The 26,631-nt window shown below is 37.5% G+C and overlaps 1 protein-coding gene across 1 annotated transcript in view; it reads right to left on the bottom strand.

Moving 5' to 3' along the window:
* Window positions 1-5,288: 5,288 nt before the first annotated feature.
* The window catches only part of LOC100721983 (cell cycle control protein 50C-like), a 35,318-nt gene continuing 13,975 nt past the window's right edge, over window positions 5,289-26,631 (bottom strand). The window contains exons 4-8 of the mRNA XM_023564850.2: window positions 19,123-19,224; window positions 18,085-18,172; window positions 17,548-17,688; window positions 13,130-13,339; window positions 5,289-5,744 (exon numbers count right to left, since the gene is read on the bottom strand). Of these exons, the coding sequence (XP_023420618.1) occupies window positions 5,542-5,744; window positions 13,130-13,339; window positions 17,548-17,688; window positions 18,085-18,172; window positions 19,123-19,224 (744 nt within the window). The 3' untranslated portion in view covers window positions 5,289-5,541. The remainder of the gene's footprint in view (window positions 5,745-13,129; window positions 13,340-17,547; window positions 17,689-18,084; window positions 18,173-19,122; window positions 19,225-26,631) is intronic.

Raw genomic sequence — 26,631 nt, 5'->3', positions numbered from 1 at the left:
GTGAGGACGTAACTCCTAGAAGGGTAACATATCTGCTACCCCATCATTGTAACAAATACAGCTGGATAGATAAGGCACAAAAAAGGCTCAGTCCTCATCAGTTTTATTTCATTTCTCTCCTCCCTTTCAGTTTTCCTTTCTCATTTTTCACATTTAAAAGAAATGAAGAAATCCAAAAGTGCAGCTCAATGCAGTTGTGTAAAGGCACTGCTTGTCTTTTCCACCCTAACTTAGTCTTTGGAGTTCCATGGCTCTTGCTTCCACAGATTATTTGGCATCCTCTTGTCTTTTTAAGAAAGCCCTAAACTTCAGTTGAGTAACACGCTTCTATGGCTAGTCTCCAGGTGTCAGTCACGAATTAAAAACTGAGAAATCCTTATAAATAAAAGAAGGAAAAAATCTGGAGTATACTATTTTTACATTGAAAATCATGTTTCGGTGTCATAAAGCTCTTTCCATAGAAAAAAGAGGCAAGAGGCGCCCTGGCCTGAGTCTGTCTGTACTGACTGCTGGCTCTGAGCACCACAAGATGTTTCTTGCTGTCAGAGCAATGACTTCAATTTTTCCATTCCAACTGTGGTGAAAATGAATTAGAAAACTGGATGCTGCCTCTGCAAGCAGGATATGAGCTCCACACTAATCAAAAAAGGAAGAGTCGTTGTTAGACAGTATTTCATTTCTCAGACTTTGAAGAATTCCTGCATTTGTCAGAGTAGCTCTGAATCATTTTGTGGCTGCCACAGGATTAGAATGGGGATATTGTACAAGCCTGAATCTTTGCAAAAAGCTTTTCCCCCCTCCCTTCTATATGAGCTGCTATTTTGAGTCACTGTAATCCAAATCTCATAATTTTACCTCCTTCTCCTCTAATTATTTTACCAGATAATCATTTTAAATGAGAAAGGGCTGAGATTTTTTTTAGAAGGGAGGGACTCTGACCTACCTTTAAGTGCGTGGAACTATCAAGTATCAACAAAGTATTGGCACTGTGCCCAGGTAAAAGGAGAATGAAGATTTTAGGAACCTGTGTTTGCCAAACCAAATCTGAGTGGGCCGTGGAATTGTGAACCAGTCCTGGTGAAGGAGACAGAGCTGAATCCCTAAGTGACTCCGCTGACTCTCAGAAGGACGAATGGAATTCCCCGTGTCTTACGCAGTAGAGAAACCAGAAGTCTGCTTTGCAGTACAATCATTCATGAACAACCAGAGACAAAAATGTTGACAACCACCAGCCACAGCATTGTAGCACTCTGTTGGACACATGGCAGAGGAAAACCACCAAGCAGCTGTCTGAAGCTGGTTTTATTAACATATGGTTAATAAAGCCTATACAGTGAAACACAGCATATGAAAAACCAGCATTCATTAGAAAGGCTTTAATGCAGGCTGGGAAAATGATGTTTTGTGCAAATTAGTGGTCATTCTGATATAGATGTTTTGGGATTACACAGGGAGAATTGGAAACTGATCCTGCCCTAGGGGATCACTTCCTTTCTTCATCTGAAGAAGCCAAACTGACTCATAGGACACCGACAAAAGTCTGAATAAAATGGGGTTATGCAAAATGGGGGGTGAGTATGAGCAGGTATAGAGAGATACAACGATCTGTATGAGATGAGATCCCTTCATAGCCCAAGTTACAGAGGTCTCATGTTGATATCCTCAGCATAGTGAATTTGTCACAGAGGATAAGTGTTGTATAAGTAAATTTCACATAAAGGTCAATGCTATACTCTTACTCAATCTCATATCTGTCTGTGCCCATGCACTTAAAATTCTGAGTTTCTAAAGTGAGACTCTCACACTAATGTGTGCTTACACATCATACATTCAAGTATGCACTCACAAGCTCTCATCACTCTTGTTTTTGATTGTTTTCTCTTGATCTCACACTCACTTTTTTCCTCTCCTTTCATCAGCATTATTCCCAGAAGTTGGAGAAAGAACTAGAGTAGCGCACACTTTTTCCATGCTTCCACCATCCAGTTCACAAAAACCCAAAGATAAGCCAGGTGTAGTAGTGTACCGCTGTAGTAACACTCAGCAGAATGATGCAAGAGGATAACGTTAGTTCAAGAGTTTGAAACTAACACAAACAGCAGAGTCAGACCTCATCTGGAAAATAAAACAAAATTTAAGAAAAGACAAAGTAGACAAACAAATGAAGAATTAGAAAAAGGTGGAGAAACAAACGATGATTGGGGCTGGGATGCAATGGTCAGATGGAGAGAAACAAAATTAGAGAAGTCAAATTAGTGATGGATTATTATACTCTTTTCTGTCAAGATTAAGGAGGGCAGGTCCTACACTTCATAGCAAAGTGAGAGGGCTATGAAGACAAACTATTTTGAGCAGGGGGAAAATCCACGCAATCTACACTCTGGCATAAATTCTGGCCATCAATCATTCTCAGTTTAGTTTCTTGTGAATATGACTTGTATAGGTCTTCTATTAAATAAATTCTGGGCCAAAGTGAAAAGAAGAGTGCTATTTTGGAGCACTGCTTGACTCTAGTTGGACATAAATGCCTTCTTGGTTAACTTTACATGCCAGCTCACCTGGGTCACGGAGATTTTGTCAAACGTCATTGTAGATGTTTTTGTGAAGGTGTTTTTGTATGGGATTTATAGTTAACTTGGTGGACTTGCAGTAAAGCATGTTGTCCTCCCTGATGCATGGAGGCCTGAATAGCACAGAGGGAATTCTCCAGAACTTTAGATTTTCATTTTGTTGTTTCGTTTGTAACATCAGCTCTTCTGGTTTTGCAGCAGAATGCCTTTGGGCTTTAAATGCAACTCTCTTAAACAGGCCTTACCTATAAAATTGTAGACCTGTCAAGCTCCACAATCATACAATTTTTTAAAAGCACACCTAATTGTTGGCCTGTTTATCAAACACACACACACACACACACACACACACACACACACACACACTATTTGTTCTATTTCTGTAAACACTGACTCACATTGTAGCCTGTACAGTAAATGTGTTTGTGTGTTTCCTAACCAACACCATAACTGAGGCGTGTGGACCAAAGTGCTAAGATTCCAGGATTTTGAGGCAGCAATTTGGTTCATGTATGAATTCTGTCACTTCCTTGCACTTTGACATGAATAGGCCACATACACCCCCCAAAATATTGCTCAGATGCCTAGAACATTGCCAATCTCTAGTATATTCATTTTTCTATCACTACTGTAATAAATTATCATATACTGCTAAACAACATAAATTTATTGTATTACATTTAAGGATGTCAACTCAGGACACTGACTTCTGAAGGCTTCAGAGTGGAGTACGTTCTTGAGCTCTTTAGCTTTTAAAGTTGTTTTCACTTTTTGGGTTATGGCCCTTTCCTCCCATCACCCTGATCTCCTGTTTCTGTTGTCACATGCACTACTTCCTGATCTTGTTTCCCTCTTACATGGACCTTTGTGATTGCATTGATGATGATGAGTGTCTTAATTTTCTCATTGCTGACACAAAATATCTGACACTCAGAGTTGAAGAACAAAAAGTTTATTTGGCTTACAGTTCGTAGAGGCTTCAGCTCATAGTTGGTCAACTCCAAGGTAGTGTGGCAGAGCAGAGGATAAACAGTCCATGGTAAAGCAGGGCAGGCAGAAGGCAACAAGTATCAAGCAAGCAACTAGCCCTTTTTCTGGCTCTTATATTTTATCTAGGCTTCCTGCCCTTAGACAAGTGGCAGTTAAGTCCTTAATCCTAACATTGCATCCTTGATCTCAGCATCACATTACATCCAGCCATCTCCAAAAAACCCCACCCATGACTACATGAAGCTTTGGGGCATGTCTACCTACAAGCCGTAGCAATGGGACATTATATAGTCTGCCATACCTGGTCACCACAGGTAGCTGGTTATGCATTAGAGCTGAGGTGGAGAAGGAAGGACTCAGAGTTGGTAGTTAAACCATGTCATTTTTTGAAAAGCTCTTTATTATTTGATAAATGTAGAAATTTTCAATAAAGAAATGCTTTTCTGGCTGTGAAGAGGCAAAATCACTGGTAGTGTATTTTTTTTTTTGTTAACAATGGCAATTCTGTTCTTAGACTCATACAGAAAAGCTTCTTCTACCTCAAAAATTAATATAAAAATATTTTTAAAGTATATCCTGTTTGGGGCTAAGGATGTAGCTCGATAGTAGAGCATTTGCCTAGCATATAGGTAGTTCACTTTCTTAAACAAAAAAAGTTCAATATCGTGGTCATCTAGAGACACAAATCTCTGTGCCCTGGCATGTTTACTAAGTCTTCCATTCTAGTTTCCTATAAATGACTTTGGCAGGAATGAAAAACGTTTAAGATAGAGCTTGAGAAGCTCCCTCAACACATATAATTCAGGTATCATAAATCCATGTCATCATTTGTATTATAAAGTGTGACATCCTAGTTTAAATTCTAGAATTTTTTTGTACCTTCAATATGCTGAACATAATTTCTGAGTATCAGTAACTTTCAGTTATTCCTTCCCGCTCACAAGACAACTTTAAAGAAACTTTACTTTGATTGCTCAGGGCGCTGCCATAACCTTTATTTTGCTTATTTTTAGCAGAGAAAATTGAGTTTTGATTCCATAGAAAGAAGAATGTTGGAGATCAGGCTATGAGTCTGGGGTCCCATGATCCTGAGGCCAGTGCGACCTTGCTTTAGGAACACAGAAGTGTGCTGTGCACAGGGTGCATGCTGCCTTCTGTGCAGAGTAAACTCCTAGCTGCAGCATTCCTAAGGCAAGACAACATCCCTGAAGACAATCTAAGGACTGGAGGTGTATTAAAATAGAGGAGGACTTGTTCTCTTTTAACTCATCCCCAATCTAGTACGGTCACTGTTTCATGAAAACTACACTATATCCTCCCTGTACATCTCATTTGCTAATAAAAGTGAGACAACCGTGGAGATTGTTGTGCCTGTCCGCTAGAGGCAGGTTCCTCCCAGTCCCCTTGTACCTTGAATATTGATTTTTGTCTTTATTCCCTGCTCGCAGGTATCTGGGGGGTGTGATCAGTTCCTTGGCAGAAGAAAACATTGAATAAAACAGTCTCCAGAAATCATTCTGATTCACATTTCAGCAGTTGTTCCTGGGAAGGCCATAATAATTTCAACCAGTCAACAGTCTGAACCCAACTAATATTAAAACTCTTCACTGAATTTGAGGAATCCCTGTGTTACTTACTATTGTCTCATAATGGTGTTGTTCGTGGCCATTCACCTGCTCTCAGGCATAAGGACTTCAAATAGATAGCCAAGACTTAATTTAGAGCTCAAGGATGATTTATTGTTTCCATTTCAAGAACAGTTTACTACACACAAATATGCCTTCTTCTCCTCCTCTGCCTTCCCCTTTTCCTATTCCTCCTCTATTTTCTGCCCTTCTCAGACCACTCAGAAGCATTTATCAGGGATTGTATTTGCCCAGTCAATCCAGTTCCCCTTCTTGAAATATCTCAGTCATTTCAAGCCACGTCAAAGATCTGTGTCTCTGTTACTTTATTGTCGACTTCGATTTTCTGCTTTTCTTCATAAGGCATGACTTTGTTCTTGGTAAGTTACTTTCTTTCTTTTCCATGTCAAGTGAATGGCCATTAAAACAAAAGAGGCCAACCATGTTAATGCTCCTGTCACTGTATAGGCAACCCCTAAGAAAAAGCAACCACCTCCACACCATGTCAGCGTGGAAAGAACAACAGATTTTTGTCCTCCGAAACTGGTTACTGGAAAATCTAAGAAGATTGGTTAAGGATATGTCTTATCATGTCTCGTTTCCACCACTGTATATACTAAATATTTTAGGTTAAACCATATAAAGTTGCTTTCTTGGTAGTTAGAAAATGGTTGAATATTAAGTCTCATAGGACAACCTAATTAAGCAATTGTCTCTATTTTGGTAGAATAAAATTTAATAAAAACAGGCCTGCACTCTACAAAAGAAATTCTGATACAGGTAGATCTGAATGACTTACAGACAGCTAAGTACTGAAATAATAAATAATTTTTCATGATGAATCTAAGGCAGTTAATATAGATAGCTTTTACAGCAAACCTAAATTTTTATTTTAAAATCAGGAGACCAAGGGAAGACTAAGCTCCCTCATAGGCCAAAGTTTAAATTCCTACTTCAGAGAAAACTTTTTTAGGACAGTGAAGAAGCAAAATAAATACATAGATGGCCAGAGAGAGAGAGAGAGAGAGAGAGAGAGAGAGAGAGAGAGAGAACATTTTGGTAGAAAAACTAAAGGCAATACATTTGTTTGGGTTCTGAAGTGGCCTGCATCCCTGCTGCTGGGGAGAAAGTATTTAAAGTGGGTTTGCTATCATTAGTGTTTTAATGATGTCATTTTGATTATGCATGTGGCCTGAGGTTTTTAAACATCTGGTGTCCTTTGGAAATGAAACTAATAAACAAAGGCTTCTATAGCAACAACAGACACATTTCCCAGCAAAGCTCTTAAAATGTCTTAAATCACTTGGCAACAAGCTATTTAGCGATGCAAGGGAACTTTTTTTAGGAAACTTGCTCTCTTTTTCTTTTACATCAGAATTCCTCATTGTCACCAGGCCCTGGGATGCCACCTCAACCTATCTGCCTGTGTTCTCTCTCACTTCCTTTAGAAAGGCAGGGTCGTTTTCCCTCACACGAGGACAGATGTTCTCCCCTAGAAGTGGTAGGCACTGTCTGTGTGCAAGAGCTTGGTTTTCTTGCCTGGCAGTCAGGTTTGCACAGGTAATAGAAGTGTAGGACTGAAAATCAGGACCAAAGTTCTGAATAGAAATCTAGTTTTGAGAGTGCTCAGAAGTCAAGCATGACCGTGAATGAAGGCATCACAGAGAGCACATTCAGAGAGGAAGAACATAGTGTCTTTCATGTGGAACACAGCCTTCCTTTTCTTCCCCAAGCCTTATTATAATGCACTGTGAGGACAGCAGTGCATGACTTCCCCCATTTCTTGAATGTAGCTATAACTTCTTTTTTGGTAAGGCAGTCACAGAGTGGACAGGGCTAGGAAGTTCACCTTGAGACGAGTTATTAACAACTTTCAGTCTATACTTAGGTTTTCTTGAGAGAGTTTGTTAAAATTCTTCTTCAAAAGGTAATCTACAGTTTACTCTTTGATAAATATCTAAATAAAGGCATATTGTGCCTTTTATTTTCATAAAGTAGATTTAGAGACTCTGCTAATGACCAAGTAGTACAAAAGGATGCCCACTCCCCTGTCAGATGAAGACAGCCGCCCACCTTCTCCAGGCAAGGAAAGAAGAAAGCATGTAGTAGTGAACTAGAACATGTATCATTCATATTTCTCCAAGAATTTCCCATTTAGCTTCCATGGGGATGATGAGATTAAGGAGGTGAACAATTTTGCATTAACAACCTCTGGCATGTTGCTAGTTCCACTGAATAAGAAGTTCTGATATCTAATCTGGATTAAGTTTGAAAAGTGGATGCACACTGGAAAAGATTCTGCCTCCAAGAGATTTTTGCCAGGGGGGAAAAAATCAAAGATTTAAAAATTAATTCTAGAATTAAGTATGTAATTTAATATATTAAGTATGTAAGTATAGCATTTGAGGTCATTTTAAAGTTAAATCTTTTTTACTTTTAAATTCATCCACATTTCTATTTTTTAATTAAGTAAAAAATTTGTAATCTCTTATTAAAGCATTGGTTTTTGAACTTGGACCATACATCCATTATTAAGGCACTCAGTCCTGTTTGCTGGTTCTGTATCTTGAGCCCAGGGTTCCCTTGCAGTGTGATATTGTTGTCTAGAATAAAAGGTTCTACAATCTCTTTCAGTTTCTGCTAGTTTTGGTCCACACTCCAAATTTGTTTCTTAACAGATTCTTCTCTCTTTACTTTCATGATTCGTCATCTTATCCCATGCTAATTGTTGTACTTCTTTTTCTTTACTGTTTTAGATCTTTAGGTACATTGTTATCTAGTCTTTCTTTGGAACAGAAATACTCTTTCTGTACTTATCTCTACTTTACCTGAGACTGTTAAGTGTATCACAGGGAGACAAATCGAGGTTGAGGACAGGCCACCCAAAAATATGCCTCTTTGGGATGTTATTTTCAGCTAAAGGTGTTGGAGACCACTACAAAGCAGCTCTGAGCAGGATTTAAAATTAACTAATTGGCTTTCTATGTTTATCTGTGAGTCTGTCCTAAGCCTCAGCCCCTTGCTTGATGACGGGAGCTGATTCATAGTAAGTGAAGCTCTATGAATCACTAGTCCTGGATGAGGCCTGCAGTGGTCTGTGAGGCTAGAGATACCTCAAAGGGAAAGATAAGGCCACAGCTGAGGACACATTTGCTCCAGCACTAATTAATAGAGACTGCAGTTTCAGGAATTATTCCTATAGTCTCACTCATACCGTGTCATCATGGAGATAAGACAGTTCTAAATTGGCATGATTTACTACTTGGAGATATCCTTGAAATGACTCCCAAAGTCCTGCTCATTGCCCACACTTTCCTTAGTTTCCTCAGTCTTTGTTTGGACCTAATAAATATGGGTGGTTCAGAGAAGTCTATATCTTAACTCTCAGAGTCTTAAACTCAGCTAAAGGGTTTTGACCCTCCTGGAGCCCTAAAATCATACCACTTGTCTTATTTATTTATGCCTTTGCTGTACATTTGTTTGGGAGATTGAGGATCTATTCAGGACCCGACATAAAGGGACTTTAAAGCAGCAAGTGCAAGAAGGGCATTCTGACTTATTTCTTTCCTAAAGACAAGGGATAAAACTCCTATGTGAAAGATGCCCTTCTATTCTTTGCAGCACAAGTTATTAAACAAAAGCTATTCTATTTTCCAAATGTGTCCCAACAGAAATCTTCAATAAATTCTGGTATGGTATCTTAATAAAGAATAAAGTTCTCTTTAAAAAAAAGATATCCTTCTATAAGAGAAAAGAAACATTTTTATCACAAGAGACTAGATGTTGAGGCCAAGAAAAATCTATCTAAACAAACTCAAACTAATTGTTAATTTTAATTATCTTCCCATAATTGCCATTCTTTTTTCAGCTACATAAACACTTAGCTAGGTTGCTTCTTTGGGTACTCAGTTTTCTTTTAAAGGTTCCCATGTATTAATGAAGACTTAGTACGTTTTTTTCCTGGTGATCTGTCTTAGAGTAGTCCCAGGTGAAGACCCTAGGAGAATAGAGGACAATATTTTCCAGTCCTATGCAGGATGATCTGTAACAAAATATAATTTTTGGTATAAGTATTTGATTGGAGAATAAAGAAGAATACAGTGAAATGATTCAATAACTACTAACCAGATTTTCTTTTAGCTTGAAAAATAAAAAGGGGTGCTATTCCCCAAGACTGGCTACCGGGGGAAGGCAGTGGTGACACAGAGGTCACAGGAATCCATGGCAATGATTACAAGTTTTCCTTGCTTCAAATTGAAAAATTAAACCTCTGGTGTGGAGTAGAAAAAGAATAACCCAAGTTGAGAATAGCACAAAAGGCCAAAGCACTCTGTAAAAGTCATCTCTCTACTCAAAAGGAGATCCTGGGAAGATGGCAGATCGATAGGTAGCAGGGTAGAGAGCCTCTCTGAGAAAAACAACTCAGATGCTAGAATTTAACACCATGGAGAAAACCAGATGAAAGGAGAGGGAGTCACAACCCAGGAAGAAACTGAGGAAAAAGAAAAAAAGAAAGGAAGGAAGGAAGGAAGGAAAAACATGGATGAATGGCTGGGACCAGATGCACTCTCACTGGAGCCGGTCCCATGCTGTGCTGGGCGTGCCCTGGAGTCAGACAATTCACGGTCATGCTGAAGTCACAGTAGCACCAAGTCTGAAGTCGCGGGGTTGGTGAGCCCAAGGCCCTTGGTAGGAGGATGCGGTGCAGTGGAGAGCGGAACCAATGTGGAAAGCTGCACTAACCCATGGTGAGTGCTAGGAATTGGGTCCCGTGGAGGGCGTGACCGGCTGGATGACATATTGGAGTTGGACAGGAAGGGACTGAACCTGAAACTGTAGTGGCATCAGTCAGCCGCTCCTGGCCGAAGAGGACTGGCAGGACCTGCTTGGGCTGAGTTACGCCCTGGTCAGGACCCAATAGCCAGGGACAAAACTGTCCTGAACCTGTGACGTCTGCATGACACAGACTAATGTAGGGAAGGCACTCACTGGTTGATTGGCTCAGAGGAGAGGGGCCTGCCCACATTGTCCCTGCATGTATCTCACAAATCAACAGTAAACTGGAGAGGGCAACAACCCCCTAGCCAGCACACTTCAGAAAACTGTAAGCAATACTGAAAAGGCCTGCGACCTCCACCGTATACTTTACTGAAAGAAACTAGAAACATGACAAGAGAAAGAAACAAGAAAAAGCCTCCAGCCACTGACCCAGGGAAAAGAAGCCCAGGAGAGGTAAATACTGAAGAGATCCAGTGCAGCAATCATGCAATATCCGACACAGCATCAGCAGACATAAAGAAATACTTTCGTGACGTCATAGACAAACTTAAAACTGAAATTCTAAATCAAGTGAAGCAAGATATAAAAAGATTAATAAAAGGAATACTAAGCACCTCTCAAGAAGACAGAGATGGAAGAATGCAGGAACCCAGAAAAGGGAGGAAAACCTCTGATGAAAAATATTTTAAAAATCTAGAACACATGACACAGATTCAAAAAGACTACCAGGAAATTAAAAATTTCATTGAAAGCTGGCAAAACAGCTTGAAAGAAACTAAAGATAGACTACCAAACTTGAAGACAAGTTTGCAATGTGTGATCATGAAAGGAAAGATCTCTTAAAAAAAAAAAAAAAAAAAATAACAAGGAACCGGGGATTTAGCTCAGCGGCATAAGCACCTGCCTTGAAAGCAGGCAGTCGTGAGTTCGATCCCTGGTACCGATAAAAACGGAAAAAAAGCCAAAAAAAAAAAAAAAAAACAAGGAACCAGGAAGTAACAATACAAAGGCAAGAAGATGATAAAAAGATCTATAGATCAAGAATAAAAAATGTCAGTGAAGAAGCAGGGGTAAAAACAAATGAAATACAAAGGCTATTTACAGAAATAATTAAAGAAAACTTCCTAAGCATAGGAAAAGAAAATGATATTCAGACATATGAGTCATACAGAAGTCCATCCAGATATAACCAAAGTAGATCTACACTCAGACATATAATAATCAAGATCCCAGGGATTCAACATAAGAACAGAATATTAAAAGCTGTCAGAGAAAAGAAACAGATCACCTATAAAGGAAAACCCATCAAAATCATGACAGACTTCTTGACACAAATCATCAAATCAAGGAGAGCTTGGAGGAAATATTCCAAGCCCTGAAAGAAAATAACCTCCAACCCAGATTGATGTACCTTGAAAAACTGTCTCTTAAAATTAATGGAGAAACACAATGCTTCCAAAGAGGAACTGGAGGAGTTCGTGACCACCAATCCAACACTATGAAAAATACTGAAGGACATTCTAGAGAGAGAGAAAGAAAACATCATGGTTTCAGGAACAGTGGTAGAGGGGACTCACTGAATGGGGCAGACAGTGGAATGAAGGGGAAATACAGACAATCAATGGCAGAAAAATAGCATTGCAGAGATGAGGCAGAGAAGGTTGGCCATAATCACTAACATACATGGCCTCAGTATACTAATAATAAGAAACACAGGCAGAGTGGATCAGGAGATAGAGTCCATCAAGGTTCTCTACATAAGAAATATAATTAACCTGAAAGAAGCTTATAGACTGAAAGTCAAAGATGAGAAAATAATGCTCTATGTGGCAGGGAACCAGAAAAAAGTGGAGGTAGCTCGCCCTTCAGCTGCAGATTGGTTGGAAAGACATAACACTTTGATACAATAGAGAACTACTCAGATATAAGGAAGGAAAATCATGAAGCTCTTGTAGGTAAATGGATATGACTTGAGATAAAGCTCAGGAGTAAAAAGTTTCAGAACCACAGTGGGTTGCCTCCCTAATCTAAAAACTAAAGGAGTTAGCAGGACCCAAAATATACAAAGCACCTTGAGAAAGGGAAAGGGGAGGAATTGTCTAAAAAAGGAAGGCAGAGGACATTATTAATAGTGTATCAGGATTTAAAAGCCACATTAGTCTTATCGCTCTGTTTAGTTTGATTTTATTCTGTTCTAGTCTGTCTACTCATACTAGATTTGAGGGCACAAAAACAGCAGGCTATACTACAGTAATGATCCTTAACTTCCTATTAACCTGAAGCCCTGTATTACTTACACTGTCTTAGTATGACTGATCTTATTTGAAGCTGATTTGTTAGATTGCTGTTTTGTCTTGACTGATTTTATTTGAATTTGGTTTGCTTGATAGTATCAAGTCTAAGAGTAAAGGAAATTACTCTGAAGACAACAAGATGCAATAGGATACCCATTCTGGTTTGCTCATTAACTGCTTTTGAAGTCCTATAATGTCTCCAATGTTTTGTTTTTATTAATATTGCTATGTAGTGCTATGTTCAGTTATATTATGCCTGATGATATAGATAATTTTATTTAAAATAACAAGAGACATCATAGTAACTACTGTAGATCACCTAGTATTGTGGTTTTATATGTCTTTTTCATTTTATGTTTTGGAAAAAACGTGTAGAACTTCTAAACAAGTTTACAAGAATTGATTATATAAAGCATGATGAACAGATACTCTGAAGAAAAAGAGACACTAAGATACCCAGTGCTAATTATGTAGTGTTATGATATAAAACCTAGCAATACTATTATTCTCTGTACAGAGTGATGTTAGTCTGTTTTCTTTTAATTTCAACATACGTTAAGGTATAAACAGGTATTTTGAAGAGAACGAGAAACATTATGGCAGCCATTGTTGACTTCCCTATTGTCTGGCCTTGAAGACCTAAAATGCCTTCATCAGCTTAGTACTATTTGGTTTGGTATGAATTCACTGTGTAGAAGATATGGACAAATATTTGGAAGAAAACAAGAGATAATATGCTAGACAGTGAAGGTCTCCGGTGGTCTTGCTTTGAAATCTGTGTTTCTTAGATTGTTTTCTTATGATGTTTTGTTATGTTTAATTTTACCCTCTTTAAAATAAAAAAAAAAGGAAAAGGGGTATAAAAGGATACTATAGGATATGTTGAAACTGTAATTACCAGCAGGCAAGCCTTCAGTAAAATAGTGGATTCGATAGAGTCTACGGTATAGTTTTTTGAATGTAGGAAAGGCAGCTGTCCGCATCCAGACAATGAAGTCATCGTTGAGGAAGCCATTGTTGTCTGGATTGCTTTTATCAAGATCATAGATTGGTTTAGGCCAGTTTGGGGGCTTTGTGCTTCCTAAGGGATAAAAATAAAAGAGATGGCAGAGAAAATAATCTATTCCTTGAGTTTTTCTTAGAGAACAGACAATGAATACATGAGAAAAGAGAACTAGAAATCAGACTTTTACAAAAGTAAGTGCGTCTATATGTAAGCTATCTAAGTATACATTCATTAAAATGTATTAAAAAGGGCTAAGGAATGCTCATGATAGGTTCAAAGGGTTAAAAAAGTATTAAAATTATAGTCATATTATACCTTTAACAATATTAAATGCATATAAAGATTAAGAAATAGGTATGACAAAATGGTAATGGTCATTTTCTTCAGCTATATTTTCAAATCTCATTAATTTAACTAGCAATATAAGGACAGGAGATTAAAAACAAGATTGATTAACAGTTAAAGAAAGCTGGGTGTGGTGGCATGTGCCCTATAATCTCAACACTTGGAAGCTGAGGCAGGAAGATTGCTCTAAATTCAAGGCCAGTTTGGGCTACAATGTTAGTTCAAGGCCAGACTGAACTGCATCATGAGACCTTGTCTCAAAAAATGATAAAAAGAAATCATTGGTGAGGCCATAGAAGTGAAGAACTTGTTTGGAGCAGATGAAAGCTTTTCTGTTTTGGATACATTGAGGCCCAGAAATTCTACTTCAAGAAGTATGTTCCAAGGAAATAAAAATGCATGAAGATTGATTTATATACATCTTCACTCTGGCACTGCACTTGAGAGTTCAAAGCTGGAAGCAAGACAAAGGAACTGATAAGGGGGAGGGTGCAGGAGGCTTGGAACTGCAAGCCAGTATGAAGATGGAAAGCCAGGTTGATTTGGGCTTTGGAGGAACTTCGGAAGCACAAGGTGTAAAGTGGTGTCAGAAACATGTCTGTTAACCTCTCCTTCATTGTCATCTTTCCCATTTACAACTGTGAGTGTCTGTCTCTCTATTCTTGAACACTTGAGAACAATCTTTTGTTTTTTTTGTTTTGATATTGGGATCCAATTCACAACCTCGGGCTGGCAGGCAGGCGCTTACAGCCCTGAGCTAAATTCCTGGCTGCTGCACTTGAGAACAATCTTATGCTCACCTGTTTTTTACTACCATTTAGTTCAGTGCCTGACACATGCTAATATTGAATAAATGTTTGATAAAGAGGTGAAGGATTCCAATTGATTTGCCTGGATTTCCAAGAATGCTGGCAAGTTCCTTTCAAAACCTAACAATTCAGTTGTAGGTAAATTGATTGTGTGTGCTAATGTGCCCAGGACAGTTCCAGTTTATCTCTATGGTCCACAATCTTATTTGATAATTTAGCATGTATTTCACATAAGTAGTGTACCTATAATTTCATCCAGCTTCCAACTTCCAGGCATATTATTAGCATAGAGGGTGTGAGATCCTCTGTGTAGTGAATGTGCTGCTTACTTTAATTTGTGATTGTGTATGAAATACATGATTGAGACTCTTCCCGTCGAAACATAATAAAACCTATCCCTATGACCCCTGCTTGCTATGTGAATTGTAGCCAGCTTGTTTCATAGTGTCTGTCTTGGCCCATAAGATGTTTGAGGCTTCCAGGCTGCAGGTCAGTGGGACCAGTGGGAAATGTGGAATATTAAAGTTTTGGTGATACATACATGACGCTATGTGTGGGAAACAGATATTGAGTGAATCTGCTGGAAATAGCTTACACTCTTTTGCAACAGTGGTTTTGTTATTTATTATACAACGTAATGATACAAGTATTGTGTTGCTTGGTATCAGTTTCTTGGTTCACTAATAAAGCATTTTAGCAGTGAAGGACCAAAAAATGGAATGTGTGTGTTTAATGTGAAATTAAGAGTGTTTTCGTAAGAAAGTTACTATGATCTTTGCAGTGTTGGTCAACATTATTCTACCATGGGAATCATAGTGATGTTAATGACTTCGTGAAAATCAAAAGATATAAATCTGCTGAAGAATATCAACTTGCTTCAAACAACTGTGGTAACTTTTAAACTCTTGTATACAATGACAGTGGTTTAACTTCTGTAAAGGTCTATTTATTATCATTCTGTAAACATGAGTTCATTAAAATCAAATGGATTTCCTCCTAGTTACACTTTTTTAAAAAAATTGTTTTGTTTTGTTTTTGGTACCCAAAAAGAATGTGTTAGTGTGTCATTGACTTCATTAGCACACAAAAAAACTTTATAAATGGTTAAATGAAGCCAGATTTACACAAATGTCTTCAAATAGAATAACTGGGCAAGATATAATAGTTTGATTGTAGGGGAGTTAATTTCCCATGAAATCAAAGCAAAAAATTTAGAAAGTCAATCATTCAAGAAGAATCCTATGACATTATAATAGCTATTACTACAAATTCAGCTAAAAATTTCAACAATCAAGTTTAAATTATTAGATTTTGTGGTGATAATTTAAGGGCATAGTTGTTGGGGCACAGCATCAGAGAAAAGATAATGCTGTTAGTAAATTGAGAAATTGACAGAAAAAGTACACCTAAAAAATGACTGTGATACATGCACAATTCACATTGTACCCAATGAATTGACAATGTTTTATTAATCAAAGGAAAGGCAGTTGTACAAATCTAAATGTTTTTGTATATTCACAAACTGAACTGCAAAACTTCCACAATGACTAGATGATAAATATATACATCAGTATGATATTATTTGTAGTTTTATCGACCAAAATTTTAGAAATGTTTGAGCCTTTAAGGAAATTTTTTTGTATATAAGATGATGTATACTGTAATGACCCTGAACTTTTCCTGTAAATGAATCCTCTAACTTTGGGATGCATTTTGTTCAAAATGTTAAAAATACTTCTAAAAATCTCTAAAATATAGAAAGTTAAAATTTTTTAGTTGTTGAAGATTTAGTATACACCATTAGTGACACCAAATTTGTAAACAAGAAAAAGACACTAATGTCTACCTCTGTAAGAGCAAAGGAATAATTGAACATATTATACAGTGAGTATTCAAAATGTATACAAGATTTAATTTTTAAATTCTTTAATTATGCTTTGGAATATCCCAATTTATGTGACTACTGATAACACTTCTCTTTTTAATCGGAAAGAGTTTTTTTTTGTACCAGAATGAAATGATAGTGAGAAAGTGTGGGATTTCTATTTTTTAATGTCTAAATTTAATGATACCTTTAAAAGAATCAAAAATAAAAGAAAAGGGAGGTTTAAAAATAATGCCAATGAGAACATTTGGGTTAAACTACTAGCATATTTTACTAACTATGAAGAAATTGAAACTGGGAATTACTCTAGTTAGAAAAATTGATTGTGAGTATAATGGGACCATGATATCCTATAGAGTACTTTCTCAATAAAACTAAGAGACAACAGAGAAGAATCAGTTGAAGGTATCAATAATTTCATATTGATTAACCTAAAATTAAACTATAAAAAAGATTGCAGACAATGTTGTGAAAAAAATTAGTAAGACCATAGTAAAAAGAATAAAGTCATCAGAAAAATATAGGGGCATACATTGAAGACAATTATAGCCAAGAAATTGATTAAAGTATGTGAATATATATCCAAAATAATTATTCTGCTTATATTATTGTTAAATGTTTAGATAATAACTTTAGTTTTTAAAAGTTGCTTTAATGTATACATATGTGATATTTTAATTTTCAAAAGAACTGCTCCGTTTTGTTTTTTGAAACTGGGTTTTGCTATGTAGTTCAGCCCAGCCTTGAACTAACTCTGTTGCCTAGGCTGGCCTCAAACCCATGATGATTCTCCTGCCTCAGCCTCACAAGTGCTGAGATTATAGGTGTGCACCACCAACCTAGCTCCAAGAACTGCATTTTTGAAGATAATTTTTGGTCAAATTAATGTGTATGTTATTGATGTGATGTCAGTTTATTGCTCGGTATGTGAAAACTTTAAAACATCTATACCTAGTTATTCTAATGCCCCCTTTTAATCTCAAAAGGGCCATCCCTTTGAGGGATGGCCACACTAATTATAGTGAAACATCAATTTTCTTAAACGTTGCTTTTTTCTTAATGATAAATGGGGAAAAAAATGGGGAATCCTGATAGGTATATAATGGAAGTAGCTACAATGGGAAAATTTAAAGTCAAAAGTAGTCAATAAATTTATGAAGAGGGCTCACAATAATCTCCTCACACATAAAAAAGCAGAATGTTTATAAAGAGATAAGACTGTTAAGCCATTATTTGAATCTTACCCACAAATTTGCTAGAAAGATCAGTGAAACGTGGATTCTGAAATTTGACGTATTTATCTGTCCACCATGTAAGTTCATTCTTTAGCATTGGGACTTTGACAGACATAGAAGAAGTATGTTTGTATGAAAGAACTATGGTATCTGAAAAGAAATAAAAAATTAGATCTGCAAGCTACCAATTTTGCTACCTTTTAAATGCAGAACCAGACACAGCTACAAAATAAATCAGGGCTTTTAAAGACTCAAGATGCTCACATGCCATAGATGCTGCACGCATAAGGCCATTTTGTTTTTCTTGCCAAGGGCGAGCCAGTTATTGAAAAATACTCTTGAATTCCATTTAACTTTTGTTCACTGACTTCTCTTTTTTATTTCTGGCAAGAAAGGACTTATTTGCAAATGAAACACTGTACACCAGTGCTATGGGTCAGTATTTTAAAAAGACAAAGCAAAACCCTGCTACTTAAACTGCCATGGTAATCTGGACATCGGAATGATATGAAAGGAACATCCCAGAGATATGAAAACATCACCTACCATTGAACATACTGTTGGCAATCGCCCCGCAAGGAGCAATGGGAGTACCATTGTGAGACACTTTGAATGGAGCACAGTCCTCAACATCCTGGATACAAGATGACAGAGCAATGATGAATGCTTTTGATAAACCCTCTTAGAATCTTGAAAGAGAGAACACTGGCAATGTAAATCATCTCACACTAATTTTTTGGCATGGATCAAGATTATGGATCACTGTGTTTTTCCCCAGTTATCTGGCTCACTTAGGCTAGAAATCTTTGTGTTTTAGACATGTATGTGTACAGTACATATATGGTTGTCTAAGCATTTTTTATCACAATAATATGTAGTATAAAAATGTCTGGAAAGGAATTTTTTCTTATCAGCTATTATATATATATTACTCTAAATTTATACTGGAATACATTCACTAGATCTTTTTTATTGTAGTAAAATTTATATTCAGGAAAGTGTACAGGCTGTGATTCTATAGCTAGATGACTTAGCTGAAGGAATCCATCTTGAATACATTTTTAAAAGAGTGGTTATCATTTTCAATAATGTCAATATAGATAAGAGTTCCATCTAACTTTCTTGCTAGCATGGTAAATATCATCTACCAAAAGTAAAACTTTGTACCCCTGGGTCTTGAAATGATATTTGGTTAAATCAAAGGCTTTATTCAGTTGAAGGAGTCCAGTTTTCTCAAGTAGGTTGGATTGAAATCCCCAGTTATAAAAAGGACAATGATAGATAGCAACTGAGCCAAACTGAAACAAGATCTCCCAAAAATAGTGCATGAAAGGATAGCCAAATGTGGACAGGATTCACGTTACCACTGTAAAGAGCAATGTTCTTTCGCAGTAACAGTTATCATGAATATCCAGTCCTTTCAGTACACGTAGAATGAAATAAACATTTCTGTTTTGTAAAAACTTGGCTTGTAAAATCTTTAGTTTTGCATTTATTTTTTATCCATCCTTTTAGACTGACTCATCTGGCTTAAAAGGAGAAAAAGAAAGATACAGTACAGTAGCAAATTAAATAAAGCCTTACCTTTATATCCTCACCCACCAATTGGTTATTGCTTCTGGATTGACTATATCGATAGAGATTCTGATAGAAGCCATACAATTTGTAGTACATATAAACATTGCCCTGTATGGGAGGAAAACAACAGGTGACAAGAAAGTAAGAAAAAACTGCAACATTAATAAACAAGAGCAGAAATTTTTAATTTAAAAATTTTATAGACCCCAGAAAGGGGTGGCACATGACTGTAATCCCAGCACTTGGGAGGCTGAGGTAGGAGGACTGCTGTGAGTTCAACACCAACCTGGCTATAAAGTGAGTTCTAGGCCAGCCTGAACTGCATAATGAGATCCTGTCTCAAAAAAACAAAACAAAACAAAACAAATTAATTCTTTGTTTGTTGATTGGTTTGTTTGTTCAAATAATAGGATCTTGTTATTTTGTACAGGTTGTCCTCAGTTATCTTTCCTCAGCCTCCTGAAGATTGGGATTATTGTCATACACCATCACACCCCCAGAAATTTTAAAAATATAAAGCAGTACAGAAAAAACAAGGGAACTGAAAATTTCTGGAAAACAGGAACACAAGTAATCACTTTTAACATTCACTATTGGGACTTCCAGGAGAACATGGCAGACAGATAGCAGATACTACGGAGGCTCTCTGAAAGGCTTGGTTCAGAAGTCAGGAATGGTGCGAACTAAGGAGACATAAGCCGGTAGAGATATGCTCTGCTGACTCAGGCACGAACTGGGCTGAGAGAAACCAACTTGGAATGCAGTCCTGGTGCTAAAACAGGAACAGAAAAGTCTCAGTGTGGAGGCTGGACCCCGCGCCATTGGAAGCCGTGATTTGGGTTTCCTGCCGCGCGGCAGCTGGCTGCCTCTACATCGGGCTCGGCAAGGAGAGAGACGCGCAGAAGCTCTGAGAACGGGAGTCTGCGAACGGAGTCGAAAACAGGACGGACAGGGAGGTGTACACTGACTTGTGGTAAGGTGAGTGAGAGAAACTGACACTCTACCACAGTTTGACTCCAGTGGAGGACTTTCTGGGCTCGGGCAGTCCTGCGGGAACAGGGCGCGGTGGCGACTCCAGCCACACATTTCCCTCTCGGACGGGAATGGTGAAAAGTGCCTGGCCTGCGTGACGCTGCTGGCGGACTCAGTAGGCTGGCCCAACCCAGATCCCAGAGACTGACGGTGGCCCGGAGGGGTGACTCCCGCGTAGGCTGCCTAGTCCGCAACTCCCTGGTGCGCTGCCGGTGGGCGGGAACACCTAGCCAGCGCAATTCGATCAGGCTCTGGCTGACAGGGAGGGAAGCTGGGCCTCCTATGTAAGCTTGCATATATATAAGGAACAGAGAATATGGGAAAAGGCAGCAACAAGAAAGGCTCCTCGGCCCCCAATTCTGAGAAACAGGCAATAGCGGACACCGCACCAATAGACATAAAGCACCATCTAGAGAGCCTCATAGACCAATTCAGGAATGAAGTTATCAACGACCTGAAGCTAGAAGTATGCAGAATAGTTAGAGAAATGCTAAGCACCACCCAGGAAAAAACAGATGGTGGAGTGGAAGAACAGAAAAAGAGGGGAGAATTGTTTGATGGAGAAAACAGAGAAAGCATAGAGTACGTGAAGCAGGTTCAAAGGGACTACCAGGAAACTAAGAAGTCTATCCAAGACTGGCATAACAGCTTGAAAGAAACTAAGGACAGACTATCTGAACTGGAGGGCAGACTTGTAATATGGGAGAATGAAATGAAAAACTTCTTAAAAATAACAAAGAAAAAAACAGCAATAATACAAAGACAAGAAGATGATAAGAGGAGCCATAACTTAAGGATTAAGAACATAAAAGAAGAAGTAGGGACACAAACAAGTGAACTACAAAAGCTACTCACAGAAATAATCCAGGAGAATTTTCCTAATTTAGCAAAAGGTAAAGATACTCAGATGTATGAGGCATACAGGACCCCAGCTACCTACAACCCAAACAGAGAAACACCCAGGCATATAATAATAAAAATTCCAGAAATTCAATACAAGAACAGAATATTAAAAGCTGTCAGAGACAAGAAACAGACCACCTACAAGGGAACACCCATCAGAATTACAGCAGATTTCTCTGCACAAACCATCAAATCACGAAGAGCGTGGGGGGAAATAATTCAAGCTTTGAAAGATAATAATCTCCAGCCAAGATTGAGATATCCTGCACAACTGTCCCTGGAAATTGATGGAAAAACAAGGTGCTTCCAGGATAAAGAGGAACTGGGGGAATTTGCAACCACCAATTCAACTCTACAGAGAGTATTGCAGGATATTCTAAAAAAAGAAAAATACAAAGAATCCAGAAATAGTGGCGGGGAGGCCACAATGAATGGAGCAGAGAACAAAATGAAGAAGACAAACTGACAGCTACTGACAGAAAAAGAGCTCAACAGAAATGAGACAGAGAAGATTGGATGATAGGAAAAGCTATTTTGGAGAAAATGACATCTTAATAGGTAATACTGATTTAGTATCATCTTGTTTTGAAGTCTCATCTAGCTTTTGTTCTTCTGTCTCCAATGGTCTAAATAGGTTGTATCTTATTGGATTTTATTATGTACGATAGTATAAGCAAAAACCTTTTAAAGACATGGAGATTATACAGAAACCATTGTTCATTTTCTGTTAGTCGATTCTAAATACTCTGTAATGCTGTCATTCTCTTAAATGATTTTACATTGTTTTGATATACTTAATGCTACAGTATATGAAGTTGTACTCAAGGACTTTAAGGAAAGAGTCAATATGGTAACTACTTTTGGGTCGGGATTATCTGATGGTGAAACACTATTCTGCTTAAATGGTTATGTTTTGATCTGCGCTGTTTTATTGTTATGCCCTCTTTTATCTCAATCTCCACTCCATTATTTACTTTTTTTATTTTTATCCGTTTAATTAAAGGGAAAAAATAGCAGGATATATTATAGTAACCCACTTTGACTTTCTATTATCTCGATTTGAAGCCTTGTATTACTCTCACCATCTTGTTTTGACTGATGTTCCCCTATTCTGTTTTGCTGGATAGTATCAGGTTCGAAAGTTTAGGCATCAGCTGTGAAGATAATGAGATTCATTATAACGCCCATTCTCGTTGACTTTTATCTACTTTTGAACACCTACAATGTCTCCAATGGTTTGGTTTTGTCGGTTTTGTTCTTTACTGTTTTGTTCAATTGTATTATAACTAGTGATATAGGCAATTCTATTAGAGATAGCGGGAGGCATTATGGTAACCATTGTTGATCACCTTGTATTATGTTTTTACATTATCTATTATGTCCACCCTTTTGACTTGACCGATTCTGTTCTGTTATGTCACATTTGGTTTTACTCTCTTCCAAAAAAGCAATAAGAACCGTGGGAGCAATGAAACCCAAAATGTGTAATAGTCATTATACAAAAGAGAGGAAAAGAAAGTGCTCTAAACTATATAACTGCATGTATATTTAAGTGTATAAGATAAAAAATGATATCACAGAGTTTTATTGGATCATTGAACAGAACTGTTTGCAGTATCATTGTTGGAACATCCACTCTACAAGCTTTAATTTTGTGACTTGAACAATTATTTCTAAGACGGCAATATGTAATCCATTAACTAGTGATTTCCTACTGTTCATTTTTTTCTTCTGTAAATCTGTATAACTTGTACCCTTTCACTGTTTTTTTTTCTTTTCTCCTTAAATAAAATTAAAAAAAAAACATTCACTATTGGGAGTCCTGGTCTATAAAGATAACTGAAATGATTAAATAACCTATTCTTTTACATTTTAAAAAGGAGGACCAGCCATGGTGGCACAAACTCATAATCCCAGCACTCAGTAGGTTAAGGCTGGAGGATTGCTGTAAGTTTGAGGCCAGCCTGGGCTACGTAGTGAGTTCAAGGCCAGCCTCAACCATGTAGGAAAATCCTGTCTCAACAAAACAAAACAAAGGAAAACTAAAGCAAAACAAAGCCCACTATTGCCCTGAAAAAAATTTTATAATCAGGTTCAATACCTAAAATTTGGCTTCACATATATTTCCCAGTACAAACAAAACAAAGGAAAACTAAAGCAAAACAAAGCCCACTATTGCCCTGAAAAAAATTTTATAATCAGGTTCAATACCTAAAATTTGGCTTCACATATATTTCCCAGTAATATCACGGAAAGTGCTTTACTGGAAGTTAGGATAGGTACTCAAAATCACCATTTCAAAGAAAATCCATGAAATATAATTTAAAATTGCACCAACAAATACATTTATGTGCCTTTGTATACTCAGCATAGGAAAGACATGAGACTAGAAGTTCCTTATAGTCAGCCTCCAGGTGTTTTTATCTTTTTAGTGTAGTCCCTGGCACTTAAACTTGCTTAAGAAATGGTAAGACAATTGAAATGAGCAAAAAGATGGCATGAGCCAGTGATTCAAAATAAAGGAGGTGATTTTACCCTAGCCGTTGAGGCTTTTGCTCCTGTTAGCCATCATACTAGCTGGATTTAGAATTCCCCTTGGCTCCCCACAACTACAAATATGAATTACTGTCTATATTCTCACTATGCATCGCACTGGAAGTGGTAGATTGGAATTAACTTACTCAAATTTCAGTAACTTTTCCATAGAATTACAAATGTGGATTTTTTGGACCATGATGAGGTCTAGAAAGTGTTCCTATACACTAGAAATGTGTGAGGTAGCTGTTTATAATTAATATACTGATACCTTCAAAATATTAAAGGCTACATTTCAAGATGGTCTAGCTCTATTTTTTTGTTTTTAAAATTTTATTTAAAGAAAGACTAAACAAAACAGAAAATGGGTAGAAATAATACATACTTTCAAAGAAAAAATAAACAGTAAGAAATCACTAGTAAAAAAAAATCACTAGTTGATTAAATATTGTCCTTTTACAAATAGTTGTTCAAGTTACAAAAGTGAAACATACAAAGTAGGGATTCAAACAGTGAGACTGCAAATGGTTCTGTTCAACTACCCAACATAAACTTAGTAATATGGTTATCAATCCTATACACTTAAACATACATGTGGTTATCCATATCTTCATTTAAGTTGAGATTAAACAAATCAAAGCAGGCTAAAATCACTCTGAAAACAGAATAATAGTATTGCTGGATTTGTCTATATCATCAAACATAGTATAATTGAATACAGCTTTATATAACAATATTAATAAAAACACAACTTTGTAGATAGTGTAAAACTTCAAAAACAGGTAATAATCAAACCAGAATGGGTATCCTGGTAAATCTTGTCATCTTCAGTGTAGTTGCCTATACTCTCAGACTTGATACTATCAATCATAACACTTTTGAATAAAGTCTGTCAATACCAAACAACAATCAAACAAACCAGATTTAACTAAGATTAGTCATGATAAAACAGTATAAGTTATACAGGGCTCCATATTAAGTTAATAGGAAATTAAAGATGATTACTGTACTGTATATTACTGTATATCCTATTACTTTTGGGATAGCTAGCTGTCTATGCCCTCAGATCTACTGCAAGTAGACAAACTGGGACAGAATAAAATCTATCTAAACAGAGTGGTGTGAGTAATGTGGGTTTTAAATCCTGATACAATATTAGCAATATCTTCGGGCCTGGGGGTTTAGCTCAGCAGCATAAGCGCCTGCCTTGAAAGCAGACAGTCATGAGTTCGATCCCCGGTATAAAAAGGAAAAAGACAAAAACAAAAACAAAAAAACCCCAATATCTTCTGTCATCTTTTTAAAGACTATTTCTCCCCTTTCACTCCCCCAGGGTGCACTGTGCATTTTTGGGTCTCACCAACACCCTCAGTTTGTAGATTGGGGGGCAGCAACCTGCTATTTACCTAAGTTGTTCCACACCTTCTCCCTCCTGGACTTGATCTCTAGTTGTATCCCTTTACCTATTACAGCCTGACTTTCCAACCTATCCACAAATACGGGTCTATTTGCCCCTGTTACTCTCTGGTTCCCTGTCACTTAGAGCATTGTTTTCTCATATTTGATTTTTGGTCCATAAACCCTTTTCAGATTAATTATATTTCCTATAAAGAACATCTCAGTGGACCCTACCTCCTGATCTACTCTGCCTGTGTTTCTCTCTCTCTCTTTCTTTAGTGTATCAAAGCCATCTATATTAGAGATTATAGCTAACCTTCTCTGCCTCATTTCTGATGTGCTCTATTTCTGCCATTAGTTGTCTGCTTTTCTTCTTCATTCCACTTTCTGCTCTATTCATTGAGGCCTCTTTGCCACTGTTCCTGGAATCCTGGTACTTTTCTCTCTCTCTAGGATGCCCTGCAGTATTCTCTGTAGAGTTGGATTGGTGGTCATGAATTCCCCCAGTTACTCTTGGAAGCATCTTGTTTTTCCATTAATTTCTAGAGACAGTTTTTCAGGGTACATCAATCTGGGCTGGAGGTTGTTTTCTTTCAGGGCTTGGAAATTTTGCCCCAAGCTCTTCTTCATTTGATGGTCTGTGTTTAGAAGTCTGCTGTGATTTTGATGGGTTTTCCTTTGTAGGTAATTTGTTTCTTTTCTCTGATGGTTTTTAATATTCTGTTCTTATATTGAATTTCTGGGATCTTGATTATTATATGCCTGGGTGTAGCTCTGTTTTGGTTGTAGGTGGCTGGAGTTCTGTATGCCTCATACATCTGAATATCACTTCCTTTTCCTATGTTTGGGAAGTTTTCCTTAATTATTTCTGTGAATAGCCTTAGTAGTTCCTCTGTTTGTTCCCCTGCTTCTTTATTCACATTCTTTATTCTTAAGTTATAGATCCTCTTGTTATCTTCTAGCCTTTGTATTGTTACTGCCTGTTTCCTTGTTATTTTCAAGAAATTTTTCCTTTCATGGTCCCACATTGCAAACTTGTCTTCCAGTTTGGATAATCTATCCTTAGTTTCTTTCAAGAAGTTTTGCCAGCTTTCAATGGAGTTTTTATTTCCTGGTAATCTCTTTGGACCTGCTTCATGTATTCTATGTTTTCTTTATACTCTTCATTAAACATTTGTCTTTTTTGTGCTCCTCAATTCTTCTGTCTGTGTCTTCTTGAGAGGTGCTTAGCATTTCTTTTATTAATCTACTTGTATCTTGCTTTACTTAGTTAAATATTTCACCTTTGAAATCACCTATGAGGTCCCAAACATATCTCTTTATGTCCACTGATGCTGTGTCTGATATTGCATGTTTTCAGTCCTCAATCTCTTTTGTATTTACCTCTCCTGGATCAATGTTCTTAGGATTGGGGCCTGGGGACTTTTTCGAATTGCTTCCTCTTCTCATGTTTTTGGTTTCTTCCAAACAGATGTATAGAGAAGTCCCAGTCCCTTTCCTTGTTGGTTATGGTTCTTCTGAAGCATCCTGGACAGGTGATCCTGCCCACTCCAGTGTGTTACTGAGGTGCAAACAGGGGCAGTGTATGCTGGCTCCTCCCCTCTGGGTCAGTCAACCTGCTGAGGCCTTCACTGCATTAATGTGCGC

This window comes from Cavia porcellus, unplaced genomic scaffold (assembly GCF_034190915.1).
Source record: "Cavia porcellus strain 051 isolate PalLab524CR breed Dunkin Hartley unplaced genomic scaffold, mCavPor4.1 scaffold_15, whole genome shotgun sequence".
Classification (NCBI taxonomy): Eukaryota; Metazoa; Chordata; class Mammalia; order Rodentia; family Caviidae; genus Cavia; species Cavia porcellus.
Note: the sequence above shows the minus strand (reverse complement) of the source record. Positions and strands in the feature narration are given on the sequence as shown.